General features: G+C 42.3%; 2 protein-coding genes across 9 annotated transcripts in view; both read right to left on the bottom strand.

Moving 5' to 3' along the window:
• Sfxn2 (sideroflexin 2) overlaps positions 1 to 7874 on the bottom strand; it is a 29970-nt gene extending 22096 nt beyond the window's left edge. Inside the window, exons 1-2 of one of the 5 annotated variants that reach the window (XM_067104980.1) lie at positions 7445 to 7874; positions 3142 to 3306 (exon numbers count right to left, since the gene is read on the bottom strand). In XM_067104980.1, the coding sequence (XP_066961081.1) occupies positions 3142 to 3299 (158 nt within the window). In that variant the 5' untranslated portion in view covers positions 3300 to 3306; positions 7445 to 7874. Of the gene's footprint in view, positions 1 to 3141; positions 3307 to 6255; positions 6398 to 6551; positions 6622 to 7444 lie in introns of those variants that run through there. The other 4 variants (XM_067104983.1, XM_067104982.1, XM_067104981.1 and 1 more) reach the window with 4 other exon arrangements.
• Positions 7875 to 8603: 729 nt separating this feature from the next.
• Positions 8604 to 22418, bottom strand: part of LOC136839230 (collagen alpha-1(II) chain-like) — a 31465-nt gene continuing 17650 nt past the window's right edge. The window contains exons 2-19 of one of the 4 annotated variants that reach the window (XM_067104975.1): positions 18634 to 19083; positions 17405 to 17442; positions 16894 to 17025; positions 16574 to 16691; positions 16244 to 16368; positions 15764 to 15970; positions 15395 to 15602; positions 15071 to 15258; positions 14740 to 14956; positions 14345 to 14595; positions 13798 to 14211; positions 13096 to 13581; positions 12704 to 12973; positions 12347 to 12562; positions 11507 to 12203; positions 11047 to 11225; positions 10443 to 10664; positions 8604 to 9657 (exon numbers count right to left, since the gene is read on the bottom strand). In XM_067104975.1, coding sequence (XP_066961076.1) covers positions 9511 to 9657; positions 10443 to 10664; positions 11047 to 11225; positions 11507 to 12203; positions 12347 to 12562; positions 12704 to 12973; positions 13096 to 13581; positions 13798 to 14211; positions 14345 to 14595; positions 14740 to 14956; positions 15071 to 15258; positions 15395 to 15602; positions 15764 to 15970; positions 16244 to 16368; positions 16574 to 16691; positions 16894 to 17025; positions 17405 to 17442; positions 18634 to 19083 — 4565 coding nt within the window. In that variant the 3' untranslated portion in view covers positions 8604 to 9510. Of the gene's footprint in view, positions 9658 to 10442; positions 10665 to 11046; positions 11226 to 11506; positions 12204 to 12346; positions 12563 to 12703; positions 12974 to 13095; positions 13582 to 13797; positions 14212 to 14344; positions 14596 to 14739; positions 14957 to 15070; positions 15259 to 15394; positions 15603 to 15763; positions 15971 to 16243; positions 16369 to 16573; positions 16692 to 16893; positions 17026 to 17404; positions 17443 to 18633; positions 19829 to 22418 lie in introns of all 4 variants that reach the window. The other 3 variants (XM_067104977.1, XM_067104976.1, XM_067104978.1) reach the window with 3 other exon arrangements.

The following is a 22418-nucleotide window of genomic DNA, read 5'->3' as shown; positions in this document are numbered from 1 at the left end:
AACAAAGAAACCCTAGATTCATGTGAAATCGACAAATTACTTGCCACAAGGGAGTGGATAACAAAAAGCTTCATTGGAATGGTGTCTAGACTGATCTTAGAACGAGGTTGGCACTACCTGTGCTGGTGAGGAGATGGTTGAATTTCCATGATTTGAGGTCACAGACTTCCCGCAAACTTCAGGAAGGTCAAAGAGGACATTAAGGATGATGCCTGTGAGTGGTTGAATGAGGAAAGTGGTGATCCTGGGTACAGGACTGGGTATAAGACTGAATTGACAGAGTAAGGTAAAGATGACAAAATGAAGCATAGGCAAAGAATAACCCACTAACAGTAAAGAATGAGAAACAAATGGAGCAATTGGTATACCTAAATATACAGAAATGGATTAAAATAATGAAATAATGAAACAATGTACATTCTAGGGTTATAAACCTTGCTGTCGTGTTGATTCCAGAACAACAACAGAAAGGCTGGCCTAAGGGAAGGCACATGATGTGAACAACCTACAAGCTCATGTCGGTGCCACCTTATCACACAAACCCAGTGAAAATTAAGTCCATCACTGAGCTGTGGTAAGGTTAAATTTTGGATAACCAAATTTTAGCATACATAACTCAAAAATGTTTGTTTCATAAATACAAACTCCTTAATTTTCTTAGCATTATCAGTCATACAGTTATCAGTAAGCCAAAAAGTATTACTATTCCATAAGGTGAGTATCTGTTATTTTGAGCCCCTGTGAGACAATGTTATATCAGATCCAACTGACATGGACAGGAAGAAGGCACTCCTCGCAAAACAGCGAGATCTGTGTCTGAAACATTAAATACTTTGCTTTTTTCCCATGTTCATGTAATGGACAAACCTTTTACATTAATTATATTGGATTACTTTTTGGTGGGAGGCAATATAATGAATTCTTCAACATTCTTACTGAAGAGCCATAAAATTAATTATAAAACCCAAAGTTTTAGAATCTACAGTATGTCATGAGGTACATGGCACTGCTGGAGCTATGCAACTTCCTGCGTAGATGTACCTACTGGTCATCTAGAATGAGCCCATGAAACCACGAATGACATCAATATGGCCAATGCCCTGCATTAAAAACTTTTATGACAAACATATTTTTTAAGTGGGTCTGAGATACACAAGGCTAGAAGGATTTGTTCTTAAGAGGAACAACAGAAGCAAATTCAAATGAGATGGACATTAGTTAGGAAAACACAAAAGGGAGCAAGTGTAACATAAAAGACAGAAAGCAAAGCAGCTGGGGGCCAAAGAAACACTGCTAAGAACCTTCAATGCAGTCCACAGTGCGTTATGTAATTCACTTCACATTATAAACATTAACATCATATGGTTGTAGGATAGTGTGTTCAATACCCAATGAAGACTTGAAGGAAATGCAGAACCATCACATCTCCAACTTTCCTCATAGCTTAGTGTTTCAAGCTCCCTAGAGAGCCAAAATGAAAGATCAAGAGGCAACACTACAGGCTATAATGCATATAGGAATTTACTAAGTCCAATAAAACATAAGTACAGACTACAGTAGATAAGAAATTCTCTTGTAGACTTTTAACATTGAATAATCTACGATTTCAGAAATCTTAAAGTAAAATCCCTTCTCTAATTAAACAAGAGTCCATAACTAAAACTAGTTTTAGCAATGTCTTGGTAACAATACAACTCATGCAAGTCAAAGCACAGAAAATAAGGGTCATTATCAAAAACCAAGAACTGACAGTAATTCTTACCTCTTAACCTAGTCATACCACAAAAAGTGTATGACAAGAATGGATACAGGACATGCACGCAATATCTGGAAAAATTATTTCATAAAGGGAACTGAAGGATAGTAGTAAATGTATGGGAATCCTATGCATTCAGTTCAGGAATCCCACAAGCTCCTGCCACACAATATAAAGCCAACATCACGAAACGGAAAGGAAATAACACCTAACTTTCACCCATCTCACCCAAAATCAAGGATGATAAATACAGCATTGTCATGACTGATGATTCACCTCTCTAAATGCAGGTTCAGCATAATTCATGTGTGCAATCCCAAGAAAAGCAGAAGCCCTCTCTCACTAGTGGATGGACAGGGGTACCCCCTTACATAAATGGGGTAATTCCTGTCACCTGTAATCAAAGCAGTTAGTAACACTAGATAGTTACCTTACCTGAGATAATATGCTTGGAGTTTTTGCCACCAGCTAACTTTAGACAAGGAAAAATACACCAACTGTATGCATTTGACTATGTGTAATGCTGGTGTATGCCCTCAAACTATGAGAGAACCTAATTAAGTGATATGAAGAAATGAACAATAATCTAACCTTTCAACAATACGACAGCATCAAATTAACATTTTACATATATAATATAAAAACTGTTGAAATTACTTATGGCAAAATTTTATTCCTAGGTACTGAACTGTACTCTCCAAAAACAATAAATAACTAATGTATTACAGTGTCTACATATATGACAGAAACTTTTAAATAATCTTTACCTTGTTTATAGTCACTAGCTTAAACAACTTCATGAACAGTCCACAAAGCATAAATACAACTTTTACTTTACTAAACCAAGCAAGACATAAAAGTTTTACTCTACAACACCCTTACACTGTACATAAAACTAAAAAAAAAAAAAAAAATTCACTTCAAATAAAACATCATTCTTCATAAATGTATAAGCAAAAAAAAAAAAAAAAACCACCTACTTTATATTAAAACCATGCCAAGGGTCTTTTATACATTCATAATTTACAAAATCGTTATAAGATCACAGTACCTAGAAGTGTACCTTACTCTAACATACTTCTAGCAAGCATATCAATCAATCTTAAACCCACGGAGAAGAATGAAGTACAACAGCTATGGCAACTGTTTTCAACTCGTCCAAGCACACATATCCCTGTTCAAATTCCAAGTAATTAAGTTACACCTCAGCATAATTACAGGTAACTTCAGAAATTTCAAAATGCCAAGAGATACTTAATGACAATCATTAATTCAACATAACATTTGGAACAATCTAAACCATTTTTAATTCTGTAGCGAAATATATTTTCTCCATTTAAAAAAAAAGACAGAATTACATAAAGTATAATAATTAGTGGAATTACCTGTATTTTACTAGCAGTTCTCTGGCATCGTCAAGGGCTTTGTCTGACTTGAAGCATAATCGCCAATCAGTGATTTCCATGAAGTGTTTCAACCGACCAATAAACGTTGATTGATCATATCTAGGTACATCCAAATTGATTCGATTTTCTGCCTCCATTGTGTTTCTGAAAAAGTGTAAGCTACCAATTATTTAGGTTATCAGGGACGCAATGTTTATAACCATAAATTTCTTAACTAGGTTTTTTCTACCTTACCATAAAACATTATACTTTCATAATAGATTTTTTCAATGAAAGCACTGGGATGGATGGAAAATCTCAACCAAAGAGCCCGCTGAATACTTGGCTGCTGACCAATGAGTATTTAGTTGGAGCTGTAGGGACCCCTCCAAAAAAGCATCTCAAGTGATGCGCAAAGGCTATCATTCTCAGCCATACCTGAGCAGGAAAGGCTGTAAGGCTGAAATACTGTGCACAACCTCAAGGCACCTCTGGATCATGTCAAGGGCTGGGCAAAATAAGGCAGCTGAAGTATTCACTTCCATTTCCAAGTAAATGCCAGCAACAGTACAAAAGTTCCCATTGACTTAGCCATGGCAAAGAGGCTTCCCAGAATACAGAGAGAAGGCCATATCTACTGTGAGTACAGTGTTCAACTGACATCATCATCCCTAGAGCAGCTGAAGTGGTTGGGATAGATGATGGTGAGGCATGCAACAAGTGTAGAAGTCTCACCTGGGGAGAATCCACTGTACGTATATGGTTCGCCACCTGACGAGAGCATGTGTTGAAGACTCACTTTCCTGTGTAAACACCCCTTGGATTAAGTCAACAGTGTGAGCATGGAAACTGCTTGGATAAGTTTGGTTGGGATAGATGATGGCGAAGCATGCAACAAGCGTAGAGGTCTCACCTGGGGAGAATCCACTGTACGCATATGATTTGCCACCTGATTAAAGCATGTGTTGAACACTCACCTTCCTGTGTGAACACCCCTTGGATTAAGTCAACAGTGTGAGCATGGAAAGTGCTTGGATAGGTTTGGTTGGGATAGATGATGGCGAAGCATGCAACAAGTGTAGAGGTCTCACCTGGAGAGAATCCACTGAACGCATCTGATTCGCCACCTGATGAAAGCATATGTTGAACATTCACCTTCCTGTGTAAACACCCCTTGGATTAAGTCAACAGTGTGAGCATGGAAAGTGCTTGGATAAGTTTGGTTGGGACAGATGATGGCGAAGCATGCAACAAGTGTAGAGGTCTCACCTGGAGAGAATCCACTGTACGCATAATGATTCGCCACCTGATGAAAGCATATGTTGAACACTCACCTTCCTGTGTAAACACCCCTTGGATTAAGTCAACAGTGTGAGCATGGAAAGCGCTTGGATAGGTTTGGTTGGGATAGATGATGGCGAAGCATGCAACAAGTGTAGAAGTCTCACCTGGAGAGAATCCACTGTACGCATCTGATTCGCCACCTGATGAAAGCATATGTTGAACACTCACCTTCCTGTGTAAACACCCCTTGGATTAAGTCAACAGTGAGCATGGAAAGTGCTTGGACAGGTTTGTTGGGATAGATGATGGCAAAGCATGCAACAAGTGTAGAGGTCTCACCTGTGGAGAATCAACTGTACACATCTGATTCGCCACCTGATGGAAGCATGTGTTGAACACTCACCTTCCTGTGTGAACACCCCTTGGGTCAGGTCAACAGTGTGAGCATGGAAAGTGCTTGGATAGTGTGAGCATGGAAAACACTTGGAAAGTGCGTGGATAGGAGGAAGGGGATATTCAGCAGGGTTAATGAGGGCATATATCCTTTTGGTAAAATTGGCAAACACTTTTTAGACCCCACCATCTAGTTCCCAAAATTTTTCCACTGAAAAGGAGATTAATTGACATTCCTTAAATGAATGATCAAGACTACAAGATCTACCCCTACTCAAGTAACAGGTGATGCAGGTAGGGATATACAGACATGGAGGTCATGAACCACACACACACACACACACACTAACTCATGTTCTTCATGCCAGACATTCATAGAAAATGAGCAAGTTCCAACTTGGCAGTCAGCAGGAATGCAGCAAGATGTCCTCACTTGACGGCAGATGGGAGAGGAAAAAGTACTTGGTGACGGCACGGAAGTGGTGGTTAGCCTAGCCCTATTCACTTCCCTACCATCAGTTAGGCTAGCTAGCTTTTTACCAAGTTTCAATCACGAATCCCAGCTCGCTGCATAAAAGGCAATGATTTGTATACCAGGAGGAACAAATAGCTCTAAACCTAGGCAAGACTATGGCCTATGTTAGGCTAGGCACCACTGAATACAGTTTACGTGCATGGTGTAAAATGTCAAACGTTAGAGCAGGATGGATGTAGAGTAAGGAGATGGGTAGGCTTGAGAAATCCTAATCTTTCCTAGAATACCATGTCCTGACCTAACCAGACCTTACCTTCCTAACCTAACTTAGGGTGCTGTGCCCTGACGTGGTCAGGGAGGCTTCGTCGTCCCTGGACCTCCCCCAGGTAAGACTGAATATCCCTGTCTCCCTACTCTGCATACTACCCACCTAACCTTTCTTACAATGCCATGTCCTGACCTAACCAAACCTTACTGTCCCAACCTGACTTAGGGTGCCGTGCCCTGATCTCGCTAGGGGGAGCTTCACCCCCTTAGACCCCCTGCAAATAACCCTGATTATCCGTCTCCCTACTCTGCATACTACCCAAACTCTCAAGTAATCCTGTCAGATCAAACTTGGGTTACATCCACAACGAAGGGAACTGATGTCATTTTTAAAACGTAGGTTTACTTTAGGCTATTTTTTTTTCTTGCAAATAGCCTCTAGGTTAGACATGTGCTACTTCACCTAACTGGCTACGAAACTGGTCTCGTTATAAGCTACAGTGACCTAAAATAGCCTATGCATTATTTAAGACTAAGATGACATAGGACAAGGCTAAACTCGAAATTAGGCTACGGCTGGCTACAATGACCCCTTTTCAAATCCGTTCTATTGTGATTTTAGTCAGACTCTTTAAAATTCGCCATTAACCTTATAATTACAGTCATTTATGAAATATATAAGCTTCTCTACATACCAAAATAACCTTTGTCTTCCCTAAAACACTAAGAACATACTGGAGGTCTAATAAAAGTACTACCCGATTGTTTACGTCGCTTAGTTACTAAAACCGGACCTGGGAGCGGGACCACCCGGCGGGTGATCGCTTATCAGGGTGATTACATAATTTAATTATTTAGCATTATGTGCTTTAGACTCTTTTGAATCAACGAGAACCTTAATTGATATCTATAATTGTTATTCTATGCCGTATATTATATGGAACTGAAAATATTTAGCAGCTTCATAATTGCAGTTTGGAATCTTCCTCACGAAAAACTCGACGACCTTGATTTATGTCGTCTTAGATTCAACAAGACGACGAAGCACTAAAGCCGGCTATATGATAAATCAATGGTAAAGAATTCGTTGCCACGTAGGGTCTTTAATTTTTCGTATATACTAACGTCTGAGAAATGCGGTACGTTGGGATTTTCCCACATGGGTGCTCGACGAAGCATTACAGCCGGTTGTAAAACAACCAATTTTTTCAAGATACATTATGGTTTTCAAAAGCGTTAAGCTGATTTCTTTTTATTAAAACTTTAAAATTACCCCGTAATTTCAGATCACCTTGTAATGATTTACATTCCGGATTAAGACTGAATTCTCTTCTGAAGGACAAGCTTGCATGCGAAATTAAGATGGTCCCCCTCTCATCAGGTCTCTGTGTCAATCTTGACCAGAAGTCTGATTCAGCTGCAGTTGCCAGTTCTCATAGGTAAATGATCAAATCAATCCTGCAGTACTTTAATTTCCCTTCATTCTCGGGACATTTGGAAATGTCTTCATAAAAAAGGAGGCACGATTTATGAAAAAAGACTATAAAATGAAACTGGTTCAAGACATATGACATATATCGTTATAAAGTGGTTCACAGCAATTGCTTGTACAGTATCGATAAAATAGTTTTACATGAGATATGCCACCTGTTCTTAGCCAGACAGCAATTTCATTTTTCAGTCACGATAAGCAACAGTTGTCTGGTAACTAAGAGAAATCCCGCCTACTCATTATGGCAGGCAACTGTGCATGGTGTAAAACACGACTACAGTTTCTATAGTTCAGTGGGCCAACTAGCTGCCTTCAAGAACCACTCGAAGTGCATTTCTTTTGTAGTGGCTTTGTTTTGTGTTGCAATGTTTGATCTAATCTTTAAAACGTACGTTTATATATCATATTTTTTCCTTCCGCCATCTCCTCTCGGTCGACTGTCTTATTTCATTTTCGAATGTCTCTTCTTTCTACATCCTTATGAGGCACTGTATACATTTTAGTCACTGTTCTCTAAGCTCACTATATCACGGTTCTCACTATTTACTCGATTTAGCGATAACAAGACCGTGAGTTGAAGCGTTCGTAGTGGGCTTGACTAGTTTGAGAGAGATCCTTCCTTCAAGGCGAGAGCCACGACTAAGAAACACTCAAGTTTCAACACTGCTGCTGCTGTTCTAGGTTAAGCCAGCCTTGTGCTAGCACGGACTCCTGCTGATAGTGAAAACTAGCCATAAACAGTACTGGAAAGCCAGGAGTAGATTCAAGGGGAGAGGATGGGCTAGGTAGTGCTCTGAGGCGGATAGGGAAACCTACCTCAACAAACCAGGTGTTTGGGTCGTAAAGTATAAAAACTGGACTGAGAGGCTCGTTTGTCACACTCGTTATCAAAAATCCCAGCTACGTGAAACGTTTAGTTGGTTTAAGTTAGCTAGCTTACGGCAGCACGGACTCTTGCCCAAAGTTAAGTATACCTTAGTTTTACCAGACCACTGAGCTGATTAACAGTTCTCCTAGGGCTGGCCCGAAGGATTAGACTTATTTTACGTGGCTAAGAACTAATTGGTTACTTAGCAACGGGACCTACAGCTTATTGTGGAATCCGAACCACATTATAGCGAGAAATGAATTTCTATCACCAGAGGAGTAAAATGTGAAAGGGAACTGGAATATAGGATCTGGGCCAAAGGCCAAGCTCTGCGACGTATGAGATCATTCAGCGCTGAAAATAATGCTGAAAGAATTATCAGAGAGGATGGAGGAAAGTAAGACGGAAGAAAGAGAATATGAATGGAGGTACAGTACTAGGAATGAAAGGGGTTGCAGCTAGGGGCAGAAGGGACGCTGTAAAGAACCTTAAGTAACGCCTACAGTGCACCGCGTGAGGTGCACTGACAGCACTATCCCCTGCAGGGAAATGTAAAAGGGAGAAGGCCCCATTTGGACCTCAGCATTCTGCCCAACAAAACAGAACAGAGTTAACGCAAAACAACACCAACGGTGAAAAGCAGAGTAAACGGAGAGGTTAAAAGCTTCAATGAAACAAACACAATCCCATTCTTTTTATTTTTTCGTAAATTTACAAAACATATAAAAACTCTTATTCGAAAAAATATCTTTTTTTTTCATCCCGATCAAGTGACTATGGGAATAACCACTAAAAAAAAGAAAAAAAAAACATCCCCTTATGGTGCCCCTTAATATCATACAAAATGTACACAGTCTATTTTCTGTTCTCTTGTATTATAAGCACTTTACAACTTACTTTGTATATCGATGGCGCTGTTCTTATTCAGTGTCTTCCTAACCTAATGGTGAAGAGAAATTAAAATAAAAGACTGAGAAAATGAACACATGAAAATCAGGAAAAATGGACAGTGTAGGAGAGAGCGGCGAGCGTTGTATATTTTTTTTCTTTATTCTAACATGAAAATTATACATGATACGATTAGCAAGTTGTGACTTAGAGCAATGTAGGAAGATCAGGGATTGTGATTAGGATTGATGGTGATTTGCCTCACACAGAGGAGGGGATACTGATCTACCTCACACAGCGTGAGGGATACAGTTACTGTATGATGTTGTTGTAAGGATGCGTCTAGCGGAGAAAACGGTTTAAATAAAACGAATTAAACGGGAGTCCAATCGACGACTTGTCTCGTCAGGCGAAAGGACTCGCTCTGTTTACATCCGTGCCTCCTTCCTCTTCTTCCACTCTTGGCGGGAAACTAAGCCACCCAACAGGCGATAAATCCAACTGATTTATAAAACATCATTGTCTGTTGTATTTTACCGACTTAATTGGGCACTTCTGTGGGTTTCGCTATTATTCATATTTACTTCACACACTTTGTTCATTTTTGCTTTATTATTTTTTTTGTCACTTAACACACCCCAAACCCCCCTTCCACTGTTCTAGGTCACTGGAAATATTTAGGCGAATTCAGTTTTCGGTGTCCTATGAGAAACACACCGGACCAATCTCGATCTTGAACGACTGGTTCGGAGAACCGACGTCTTGGAGTCCGATGTCGGTGAACGGTAACCGTTGAGGCTTGTCGGTGCGGTACGCGATCTTCGTGAACGACCAGGCGTCGGATGCCGTCTGCGTAAGAGAAGTAGTAGTCAAGTATTAAATCACAGGGCCACAGAGTAAAGCTAAAGACGATTAAAATTGTAAATAACAAGGAAATCAGTGTCAGGTTAAATACTGTAATAACAGTATGAAAGAGAAAAGGTATGAAGTAAAACTGCTTCAAGTTAAATAGCTCTTCACCTAACATAACAGTGTAGTGTGCCCACAACTGTTTGTGGAATGAACGCTTACGAACCAGGGACCATTCTTATCTATTTTTTATGCATTCCTGACCAATAATAGCTTTTATAGGAAAACTGCTTAAAAAAACTGACCTTCAAGATCTTAATTACACAGATAGGTCCAACAGAGCTTTAAAAAAAGAATATTAATCCCACAGATAGATCTAACAGTGCTTTAAAAAGAATATTAATCCCACACATAGGTCTAACAGTGCTTTAAGAAAGAATATTAATCACACAGATAGCTCTAGCAGTGCTTTACAAAAATATTAATCCCACAGATAGGTCTAACAGTGCTTTAAAAAAGAACAGTAATCCCACAGATAGCTCTAACAGAGTGCTTTAAGGAAAGAATATTAATACCACAGATAGGTAAAACAGTGCTTTAAAAAAAGAATAGTACTTCCACAAATAGGTCTAACAGTGCTTTAAGGAAAGAATATGAATCACATAGATAGGTCTAACAGTGCTTTTAAAAAAGAATACCAGTTCCACAGATAGCTCAAACAGTGATTTAAAAAAAGAATATTAATCACACATATAGGTCTAAAAGTGCTTTTGTAAACTACCCACCTTACAGCCGTCCTCCAAGACTCTGTATCTGAACTTGTTACTTCCTCTGGCCTTCAGCTCATGATCGGTGGCAGTCATGATCTTGAGAGCATTCCTGAAGCTCCTCTTCTGGGCGTCGAAGACAGCAATGGAATTCTTGCAATGGTAGGTCAGCTCTTGGGAGGCAGATGCAGAGAGCAACTGCAGGAAGGACATCTGGTTGCTGTCAGCTTTGTACGTGAACTGAGGATGAAAATAGGAAGTAAAAACATTAATTTGACTTGCAACGTATCTGGCTAATACTGAGCGGAATATTATTTTAAGTCGATGGAGAAATCACAAGAGAAAAATAGTTTTTAGTGAGACTGAGAACATATTGCTCTTCTATGTACAGTATATGCACGTGTATCATACGAGCAAGCAGCCAGTAACACTAACTTGATTCATAACAGCTCCGGTGCTTTTACCTTACTTTTCACCTCACTCTTTTTTGTAAATATTGATCAGTATTTAGAATCTAGAGTAACTTTGCCTCTTTAGTTGCACACTGGAATATATAGTAACTTTGCCCTATTTTGTCAGATACAGGAGGGAAATCTAACAGAAACTTTTCCACTGACTTTACCTCGAAACCTGGACTGATGTCTTCGCCGAGCCATTTAGCACCTTTGTCGCTAGTGACGTAGTTGAACTCTTCGGTCATAGCAGGCTGAGGTAGGACGCAGGTGGCTTTCTCTTCCATGTCGCAGTAAACTACGATGGCATCCTTTGTGTCGCCTTCATTAGGATCAATCCAGTATTCGCCTGCAATTCACAGAAATGAAATGGTTCTTGAATGTCTCTTTGTTTTGTATGAACGCAATGTTTACTGCCAAAAGACAGATCTGTGCACATACAGTCTGGGCTGGAATTTTTGCCATAGGGCCACAAAAGGAATATATGAATGTTACGTGAACAGAATCTGGCCACTGACCATGCCATATTTTGATCAGAAACTAAGGCATTTTGCAATTAATCCATATTAAATAAGTTAATATAGCTGATAATACCAGTAATTTTCTTAGTAGGAAAAATATTTCACTCACCACTAGGCAGCTCTGGATGAGCGTAAGCAAGATCTTTGCAGGTCTTTGCTGGGGCATCCTTGGTGCCTTCTGGCTTGAGGAACTTTTTGAAAGATGTCTTGAGTTGCTCGTAAGCTTTGGTGATCAGGTCTCTTCGCTCGTCATCTGTAATCTCCTTTCCAAAGAGGCGAGCAGGTAGTTCGGAATCATCTCCCTGGATGGGATCTGGACCCTTCGATTGGCCTTGGCCAAGCAGAACTGCGAGTGCGGCTGCATCATAGCCCATGGACTCACCAGGTGGACCTGGGGGACCAGGAGGACCAGGTGGACCTGATGGACCAACCCCGCCCTCTTCACCACTTGGACCACGAGGACCTGGAGGACCCATAATACCTTGCAAACCAATACCTCCATCACGACCAGGGGGACCTTTAGTGCCAGGCTCTCCAGATGGACCAGGGGGACCAGCAACTCCAGGTACACCCTTTTCACCAGGTGGACCCTGGGGACCAGGAAGACCTTGAAGACCAATGAGACCTCGATGACCTTTGGCACCTTTTGGACCAGCAGCCCCAGTCTCTCCCTTTTCTCCTTGCATGCCAGGTGAACCAGGCTTGCCACGAGGTCCAGGTGAACCCTCTACTCCCTGTGGACCTACTTCACCACGGTCACCTCGTTCTCCAGTGGGACCAATGGGGCCAGCAGGACCTGGTGGTCCCTGAAAGACAAGAGCATGATTGAAGATGACTTATAAATGGCATATAACGGGGTTGTTAATGTGGTAGACATTATGAAAAACTTATGGATTCTTGGAAAAATATATAACAATGGTGTTATTAAGGATTATGAAAGCAAACTTACAGGAAGACCGGCAGGCCCTGGTGATCCTTGAGAACCTGGAGGACCTGGTGGTCCCTTGTCTCCAGTTCGACCACCAATACCAGGTGGACCAGGTTTACCATCAGCACCTGGGGAGCCAGTGTCACCAGTAGGACCAATAGGACCAACTGGTCCAGCTAAGCCTGGGGGACCCACTGGACCTTCTGCACCCCGCTTGCCTTCCATACCGGGCTCTCCCTGGAATAGAAGGTTCCAAAATGTGAATATCAATCTATGATCAAAAGTAAAAAGTAAAGATTATAAATAATCCACTGAAGAATCAGTTACATAATTCACATAAAACCTGATCAATGTAGGACTGAGGTTAGGGCAACTTACACGTTCACCTGTCTTTCCAGATAAGCCTGTAGGACCTGGGGGACCAGGTAACCCAGGTAGTCCTCGTTCTCCTGAAGCTCCGATGGGTCCAGGCTGACCTACTGGTCCAGAACGTCCCATTGGTCCAGCTTCACCTTTTGGACCTTCCACTCCAGGTGCTCCAGGTTGTCCACTTGGACCAGGTAATCCAGGTCGTCCAGTATCACCAGGGGCACCTTTGATTCCAGGTTGACCTTCAGCACCAGGTTGACCAGCTTCACCATTATTGCCCTAGAAATCAAGATCGTAAATGAGCAAGCCCTGTAATATGATAATGGAATAGTTTTCGACATCCTAAACAAGATCATGTCTTATAAAAACCTATTTTAGGATACTATAGTCGTAATACTTACAGGGGTACCTGGGTTACCAGGCCTTCCAGGAGGGCCCATTAGGCCTGGTTCTCCTCGAGTTCCTTGTTCACCTCGTTGTCCTTTGGCGCCTGGAAGACCTGCTAGACCCTGTGGACCAGCTTCGCCAGGTTGTCCAACAAGCCCAGTATTTCCTTGTGCTCCTTTTTGACCAGGAAGACCACGTTGACCTTTTGGCCCAGCTGCCCCAGGAGGTCCAATTGGTCCAGGGAAGCCCTGAATACCTTGTTGTCCTTGTGGTCCACGTTCTCCCATCATGCCATTTGCTCCAGGCTCACCAGGAGGTCCAGGTGGGCCTGGATCTCCTTTTTCTGCAGGTTCTCCTTGGGGACCTGGTGGACCCATTACACCTTGAGGCCCTTGATCACCTTGACGACCAGGAGGACCTTCAGGTCCAACAGGGCCAGCTCCACCACGTTCACCTTTTTCTCCAGGAAGACCAGGTGCGCCTCGACCACCAGGAAGGCCCTAAGAGTAAAGTAGTTGTAGATTATGCTCCATATGAGATATAGAAGTCTCAAAATACACAGCTTTTGGCATGCAATAAAGGACTGCAGATTTCAGCTATGCTTCTTTAAAGAATCCCTAAAACTGTCTGTTTGGGGTGTGAGGTCAGGGCTACAACGTAGGGTAACTCACAATAGTAATGTTACTGTGTCAAATACTTTTTACAGCCATACTTACAACAAGACCTGAGGGACCAGCATGACCTTTTTGACCAGCTGGGCCAGCGGGACCAGAAGGTCCATCAGGGCCAGGCAAGCCTGGTTCTCCTCGAGCACCATTTTCTCCTGGGGGACCTTGAGCACCTCTTTCTCCTGGGAAACCTCTTGATCCTCGGAGTCCTGCAGTACCTGGTAATCCTCGGGGACCTTGTAAGCCTGCTTCACCATCTTTACCAGCTGATCCCGTGGCTCCTGGAGAGCCAGGCAACCCTTGGAATCCACGAGCACCAGGAGGCCCTGGTGGTCCACGTTCGCCAGAAGCTCCTTGAGGACCAGGTGAACCTATTGTGCCTTGGGCACCATCCTTTCCAGGGTCTCCACGAGGACCAGTTGGACCTGTTTCACCAACGCTGCCATCTTTGCCGGGTTCTCCCTGAATTGAGATTATACTTATTTCCTTGTACTGCCAAACATTCTTTGATATAATGTGAACTGCATATTGTTAAAGCAATATATTAGTGAAGACAAAGTTAATGAAGATGCTCCCTAAAGTTTCTATCACTTACAATTTGTCCACGTGGTCCAGGAGGTCCCATTGGACCAGGCAACCCTTGGATACCTTGGGGTCCTTGGTCTCCAGCCTTTCCATCTGCACCAGGGGGTCCACGATCTCCAGGGCGACCTGTTTTACCAGCAGGCCCTGAAAGACCTGTTGGACCCCTCAAGCCCTGTCTGCCTGGTAATCCAGGTGGACCTGGGTTTCCTTCACGTCCTTTTTGACCAGCTGCACCAACAGGCCCAGCATCACCAGACTGACCTACGAATAACAGAAAAAGACATTGAGTCATCTAGAGGTTGAATTCTTTAAGACAATAATGATTATAAAGATATTTGTCATTTTTTCTTAACAAAGATATTTATACTAGTGTTTACTAGCATACATTGGTGGGCCACTACATACCTTTAGGTCCAGGAGGGCCATCAGCACCAGGAAGACCTCGTCCACCAGGGGGTCCACGTTCACCCTGAGGGCCTGCACCTCCTGGGGGTCCACGCATGCCTCTCTTACCACGTTTACCAGGAGAACCTGGAGCTCCTGGAAGACCACGGGGACCTGGAGTTCCAAGTTCACCCTTCATACCAAGTTCTCCCTTGAAACCTCTCTCTCCTTGTAGACCCTGTTTTCGAAAGAAATATTCGTGTTGTTTAATTAAAGGAATTCTTGCAGCATTTTATTAGGGTAAATTCAGAAAGTTTAGGTAAACAGAGACTTGAACTTGATTGTTACTGACCGCCTCTCCTTTGACGCCAGGTGTACCAGGGCTACCAGGCAACCCAGGAGGCCCTCGAGCACCAGGGAAGCCAGGTGGACCAGCATCTCCTTGAGCTCCTGGGGCACCTTTTTCACCAACTAAACCATCTTTTCCTGGGGGTCCTTGAGAACCAGCCTCTCCTGGGACACCAGGTTTACCTGCCTCACCTGTTTGGAAGAAGCAATGAATTGTTTGTTACATTTCGAGTTGTTACATGGTTTTTAACATGAATCAGCCCTTTGTAGATCAGTTATTAGCGTTGGCTAATCTTATGAATGAAGTTCACGAACTAAAAATTCTTACCTCTTGGGCCCTGGAGACCTTGAGAACCTTTGGGTCCCTGTACACCTTGGTCTCCTTTGGCACCAGCGCTTCCTGGGAATCCGGGAGGTCCAGGCTTACCGGGACCTCCAGGGGGACCTGGTGGCCCAGCAATTCCATCAATTCCCCTCAGACCAGGAGGACCAGGTGGACCTTCTCTTCCTCTTTCACCTCGGGGGCCAGCAGATCCCTGATAGGATAGTTCCAAAAATGCAGTCAAAAACAGTTTTTATTGCAGCATTTTGAATATTAACTTACTAAGTTTTTCTTCCCCATTGATATCTGTTTAAATCACTGACCAACGTTTTTATTTTCTTATGAAGGTATATAAGTAAGAATCTTTGCACTCACCATCGGTCCAATAGGTCCTGGGGGTCCACCGGGTCCAGCAGCACCCTTATCACCAGATGTACCTTGTTCTCCTTTTGCGCCATCCAAGCCTGGGAAACCACGGTGACCTTTCACACCCGGGAGACCGGGCATTCCGGGTAAACCACGGGGTCCTGGGGGTCCAACACTTCCTTGAGGTCCAGGGGCACCATCGTCACCATTCTCTCCCTTTTTGAAAGATTAAACAATTGTTATTAGGCAGCCAGCATGTCAAAGCCTCTGAGATTCATCAGTTACTAAAATGAGTGAAGTAAGCATAAGACAAGCATTCCAATATACATCAAATGTAAGACTAAGATATTCTTGAGGGTAATGTAACGATCCTCACTGAAACAGACAAACAACAGCAAGTAAAAAATAATGTTAAATGAATGAATGACATAAACAAGAATAAAGAAAGCTCGAAACTTTCCCTCAAACAGACAACAAGCGAGTAATTACATCTTTGCCGGGTATTCCAGGGAGACCTCTTGGTCCAGGGGGCCCTCCGGGGCCACCAGGTCCAGGATCACCAGGCTCACCACGCATTCCTTGGAAACCCTGGGGGCCAGGGGGTCCAGGTGACCCTGCAGAAAGAACGAATGTGACTCTGAGATTTGCAAAACTTTTTCTACGAAAAAATTATTCTTCACATATTAATGTACACCATTTGTGTAAGATGCAGTACATAATATAGATGATTTGTCTCATCTGCAACATCTTGGGAAGTAACCTTTGGGAATGCTCCTGAATATTTCTGACGAAGGAGACACTAAATAAATGCGACCTTACCTACTGGGCCTCTGGGACCAACTGGACCAACTTGGGCTTGTAGATAGCTGAAAGGATCAGGCTGTGGGCCCTTCTCGCCTCCCTGGGACTGAGACAGCTGAGACAACCATGGAGAAATCTGGGGGAAAAAAGTAAGACCATTGCATAACTGAGAAGCGTGACTGAATCCATCAAAGAAAGCAATTATCAGACTGTCTGATTCTGACAACCTTGTACAGTTGAAGTTACTGCAGTTGAGTAAACCACTACAAAATTGGTTTAGATTTGAGTTAAATCTCATGGGTTACAGAATTCACTGACTCTTCCTACACTGGACTTACATCAGGCATGGGACCAGGTGGACCAGGATCTCCAGGAATACCTGGCGTACCAGGACTGCCTGACGGGCCACGGTCACCAGGGGGTCCAGGTACTCCAGATTCACCAGTTGTAGAGGAAGCATAATCTGGGGCCTGAAAAAGAAATAAAGATTAAAGAACATTTTTTTTTCTAGTAAGAGCAAACGAGAATTATAATATTTTCCAAAGTACAACCTGTTCAAGACAGTCTGGAAGAACAAATGACTGAAATTAATCAACAAACAATCTTCAGTTCAGAACAGAAGCAAGTGACTGACTGGTGACTGATTATTTCTTGAGATTTCACAAGAGTTGACAGAGGGACACTATAGATTTTGGCTGCAAAGCAAACTAGAAGTTACATTCGCAGAGAAGCAGTGTTGATCATTTGTTAAAAAGGTACTGACTTTTCTCTCTCTCTCTCTCTCTCTCTCTCTCTCTCTCTCTCTCTCTCTCTCTCTCTCTCTCTCCATCAAGCTACAATGAAACTTACTGGGCCAACGATTTCCGGGGGTGGTGGTTGAGGTTGCTCTGTTGATGAAAAAGAAAAAAAACAGGAAGTGAGAATCACAACCCCAAGATGGTTGGTAACGACAAAAACTGCAGTGTCATCTCCAAGGTAATAATTTTGCGACAACAAATATGTAAAGAATTTTCTCTAGCAAATGGAAAACTTAACAGCCGTAGGGTCCCTAAACAAGATTCAGATTCAGGTCAAACTGGAAAAAGACAAGGCTAATCTGACATTAATTTCAAACTTGTACAGAGACTTGGAAACGTGAACTGGGTACTCTTAGTTTGAATTGAAAATGTAAGCAAACAAGATTACTTTACAAAATAGAGGAATAGCACAAATATTGTACAAAAATTAATTATCCACTGCGTCTACACGAGAGCATACATACACAAAGTGAATTTACAGTGCAGTCTATCTGTACAAAGGAAAAAAAAAAATAGATTTAATGGTGTCAGTCAGGGATAAGAGAAAACAAGACAGTTTGCCGTTTCAAGAAATGGATGGAAATGGAGCAGCATATTGCAAGAAAGTTATGTTTGGTTGTTTCTTTTGATTATATATATATATATATATATATATATATATATATATATATATATATATATATATATATATATATATATATATATATATATATATATACATACATATACATTATATGAATTGCTCTAAAGATGGCTTATGGTCAGATCATTGCTAACAAAGCAGAGACCACAAAAACAAAAACAACATGACATAAAATACGTCCCTTGAAGGACTACTATTGGCTTTAAGGGCAAAAGTAAAACGTTAGGGAACGCCTTTTTTCAGGCGCGATGCAAGGTTGTGGGATATCAGCTTAGTCCTAAAATAAAACAGCTTAATGAGAGTAGCCATGCTTCAAGGTGACGCATGTTGAAAGATTAAAAAATAGGCTATTTTCTTGCAATGATTTTTTCTTTTTTTTTTTCAAATTCCAATTTGGAATTGGGTTGGAGGGGGGTCGAGGGAAGGAAGGAATGATAATTTTATGAGGTCAATGAAGGAAAGGAGAATATCTATACCACCTAAAAAAAAAAACCTTTACTACTTTTTTGTGTCCGTCCATCGGCAGTGTCTCCATCCCTTGCTTATGGATTTATTAATTATTATTTAATATTTTTTTTTTTGGGGGGGGGAGGAAGAGGGACTTTGGGACTTCTGATCTGGGCTGGTTCCGGTCATACCTTCCTCGGGCTGCCTTCGTCGTCCTCCTTCCCTATTTTTATTCCCCCTCCTCCTCGGCCGGGTTGTGGTTGGCGGAGGGGGAGTGGTAGTTGTTGTGGTGGTGGTAGTGGTGGTAGTTGTGGTAGTGGGGGGAGGGGTAGTAGTAGTGGTGGTAGTGGTGGTGGGGGCGGGGCGATCGTAAGGATCGTAGGGGATGCCGTACGGGTCATACGGATCGTAATCTGGGGCGGGAGTGCCGTAGGGGTCGTAGGGGGGCGCCTCCGTGGCGTAGGGGTCGTACGGGGGGGCCTCTGTGGCGTAGGGGTCGTAGGGAGGGTAATAGGGCTCTTCTTCTTCTTCTTCTTCGGCGTCCTCTCCTTCGCCTTCTGCAGGTTGGTAGTCTTCCTCACCGCCGGCGCCGTTGTAGGTGTACTCTCCTCCTTCGTATGGATACTCTCCATACTCATAATCTGTGAGGAGCGAGATCCACGAGAACAAGGAGACACTCATGAGTTAGGGAGGGAAAGGAGGAGGGAAAAGGGGGGGCATCTGGAAGACACAGGTCCTTCAGGAGGAGGAGGAGGAGGAGGAGGAGGAGGAGGAGGGTTACTGTTGTTGTTGGGGAGTTATAGGGCTGGTGAGTGATGGAGGAAAGGTGGACATGGGTCTGGAAGACAGGTCTGTCAGGAGGAGGAGGAGGAGGAGGAGGAGGAGGAGGAGGAGGAGGTTGCTGGAGAGTTACTGTTGTTGTTGGGGGAAGGGTGAAGAGTTATGGAGGAAAAAGGGGACATAGGATCTAGAAGACAGGTCTGTCAGGAGTTGGTGGAGGAAGGAAGGAAGGTAGGAGGAGGATTTTGTTGGAGGATCATTTGTTGTTGTTGTTGTTGTTGGAGAGTGTTGGGGAGGGGAAGGGGAGGGGGAGGAGCAGCGGTGCCGTCGACGACTCACCTGGACACACCGGGCAGCACTGGCCTAAGGGAATGTACTGGTCCTCGCACTCGACCTCCTCGCACAGGACACCGACGCAATTGTCGTCGCAAGGCGTCCGCTCGCAGCTGACTTGTCCTCCTGCACAGGTGCAGCGTGTGCAGTCATCAGGCATGAAGGACTCGCCGTCAGCGTACGTTTGGTCCTCGAACGTGCAATCGGTGCTGAGGCCGGGTTCCTCCGGCTCTCCGGGGCCGTTTTCGTAGTTGTAATATTCATCGTAACCGTCTGCAAAGAGAAAAAGGGAATGTTGCCAAGGAGAACAGCAGTCAAGCATCCCGGACAGACTACTACATCAAGGACTTTCTTCTTCTCCCCTTGGGGATCTTGAGAAACAACAAGGACATTGTTCGGCCAATTTGAACAGAACAATGCGTCTCAGTTCTATCTACGCGAATGAGGAAACAAAATTTCGTCTCTTCTCGTCTTCCTTTCCACAAAAGATATGATTGTCTACAATCATGCAGAATGAGAATAGTAACGGATGATAGTAACTGATAACTACTACTTCTAATGTACATATAATAAAGGAAAGACATGCTTATATATTGTTCAGTGTCTGTGTAAATCGGAAAAAGACGCTTGACTCTCCATACAACTTTCCCTTTTGCATCTCTGCTGTTTGGTGCCCTGGGCAAAAAGACTAGTGGGGTGACACCCTTGGTCTAGGATGGCCCAAGTCTTAATAAAACTGGGGTGACACCCTTGGTCTAGGGTGGCCCCAAGTCTTAAAAGATTGGGTGACACCCTTGGTCTATGGTGGCCCCAAGTCTTAATAAGACTGGGGTGACCCTTGGTCTAGAGTGGCTCTAAGTCTTAGGACTCGGGTGACACCCTTGCTCTAGGGTGGTCCCAAGTCTTAGGACTTGGGTGACATCCTTGGTCTAGGATGGCCCCAAGTCTTGATAAGACTGGAGTGACACCCTTGGTCTAGGGTGGCCCCAAGTCTTAGGACTGGGGTGACATCCTTGGTCTAGGGTGGCCCCAAGTCTTAAAAGACTGGAGTGACACCCTTGGTCTAAGGTGGCCCCAAGTCTTGCCTCCAGGCGAAGTATCAGGGGTGGAAAACTGAAAGGATACATGGGGTAGGGGAAGGGAAGGGAGGGGAAGTGGGGTATATATATATATCTCTCACTCTCACTTGACAGTAATTCTCTCTTTGCCAGCACAGTGCTGTCCAAGTTTGTGCGCGTGGTGAGGGCGTACGTAACCACTGCTCCCAACTTACGCCAACACAAAAATGAGGAAAAAGGAAAATATATATCTTGTCAACCTTATCAACTAGGTATAACAATCCCATTCACAAAGCAAAATGAAAAAAAAATATAAATGAATAAATCATCTTGATTCACAAAATGACATCATCATCATCATTTTCAAAGCAAACATTGGCAAATATAACAAGAACTAAACAGGATCTATTATTTAAGATATTCATGGCATCTTTTTTTTTTTTATTATCTTTTTATTTAACAATGTTCTGGGCGCCCTTAAAACTGAGGGCAAGATGCTAATACACTCATGCAGGAATGGAGAGTTGTACGTAGAGGCAAAAGGATGTCCAAGGAGGTGTAGTAAATGGCCTTACGACTACGGAAGAGAAAGCACAAGAGAAAGGGAAAGTGAAAGGAAGGAGCCATGCACAAAGTCTTCCTTTTTCTGGCAGTGGATTCTGGGGAATGTGATCTGAAATCTACAGGTGAACGTTTGTCTGGGGACGAAACTGTGCAACTGCACAGAAGCAAAAGCGAAAGCAGATATCGAGAGCAGTTTTACAGCGCAGATTTACAGTTTTTAGATATTCTAATATATTCTGACGAACCTTTACAACAAAGGATCCAAGGCAATTCAGTGTGTGTATTGCGTATTGGCATAGCTTTAGCGATTTTTTTAGTAATAACAGAAAAAAAATTATACAAACTCATTTCTTAATTTTATAACATCGTTGTGTACAAGCAAGCGTCTGCGTGTAATCTCTTAATTCTTGAATTCATGCAAATAACAAACATAAAAAATTAAAGCAATGAAAAGAAATTGGAAATTCACGTTCGAAGTCAGTAGTCGGTCAAGATGTCCCAAATGGCAAGGTGTTCAGGCTAAGTTTCCATCAGGCTAAGTTTTCATCAGGCTAAGTTTTTATCAGGCTAGGTTTCCATCAGGCTAAGTTTTTATCAGGTTAAGTTTCCATCGGGCTAAGTTTTTATCAGGCTAAGTTTCTTCCTTTCAGTTGGCTGTCCACTTTTACACTTAAATGAAGTGTTTATAATCGACCTGGCTTCTAAATATTGCAAAACATTTGGTATCGTAATACATATATATATATATATATATATATATATATATATATATATATATATATATATATATATATATATATATATATAGATAGATATTCAATATATATGTAATATTGTAAACTTAAATGGAAATTTTTTATCATAACTGCGTTTGTTTAAGGATGGTGATACATCTATCTATCTTTATAAATATATATATATATATATATATATATATATATATATATATATATATATATATATATATATATATATATATATATATGTATATGTGTGTGTGTGTGTGTGTGTGTGTGTGTGTGTGTGTAAATGAGAGAGAGAGAGAGAGAGAGAGAGAGAGAGAGAGAGAGAGAGAGAGAGAGAGAGAGAGAGAGAGAGAGAGATTATAATTGATAAAGTTTCTATCTTATTCTATCCAAGATAGCATAAGATAGAAGCATGGTCGAATAATGTAAAGAAAATTCTAACTTCAAAGAACTACCCTTTATTGACCTTATGGATCCGATTTAACCAAAGCCTAT

Source organism: Macrobrachium rosenbergii, chromosome 6 (assembly GCF_040412425.1).
Source record: "Macrobrachium rosenbergii isolate ZJJX-2024 chromosome 6, ASM4041242v1, whole genome shotgun sequence".
NCBI classification, from domain to species: Eukaryota; Metazoa; Arthropoda; class Malacostraca; order Decapoda; family Palaemonidae; genus Macrobrachium; species Macrobrachium rosenbergii.
The sequence above is the reverse complement of the archived record's forward strand: the minus strand, read 5'-3'. Positions and strand labels throughout refer to the sequence as shown.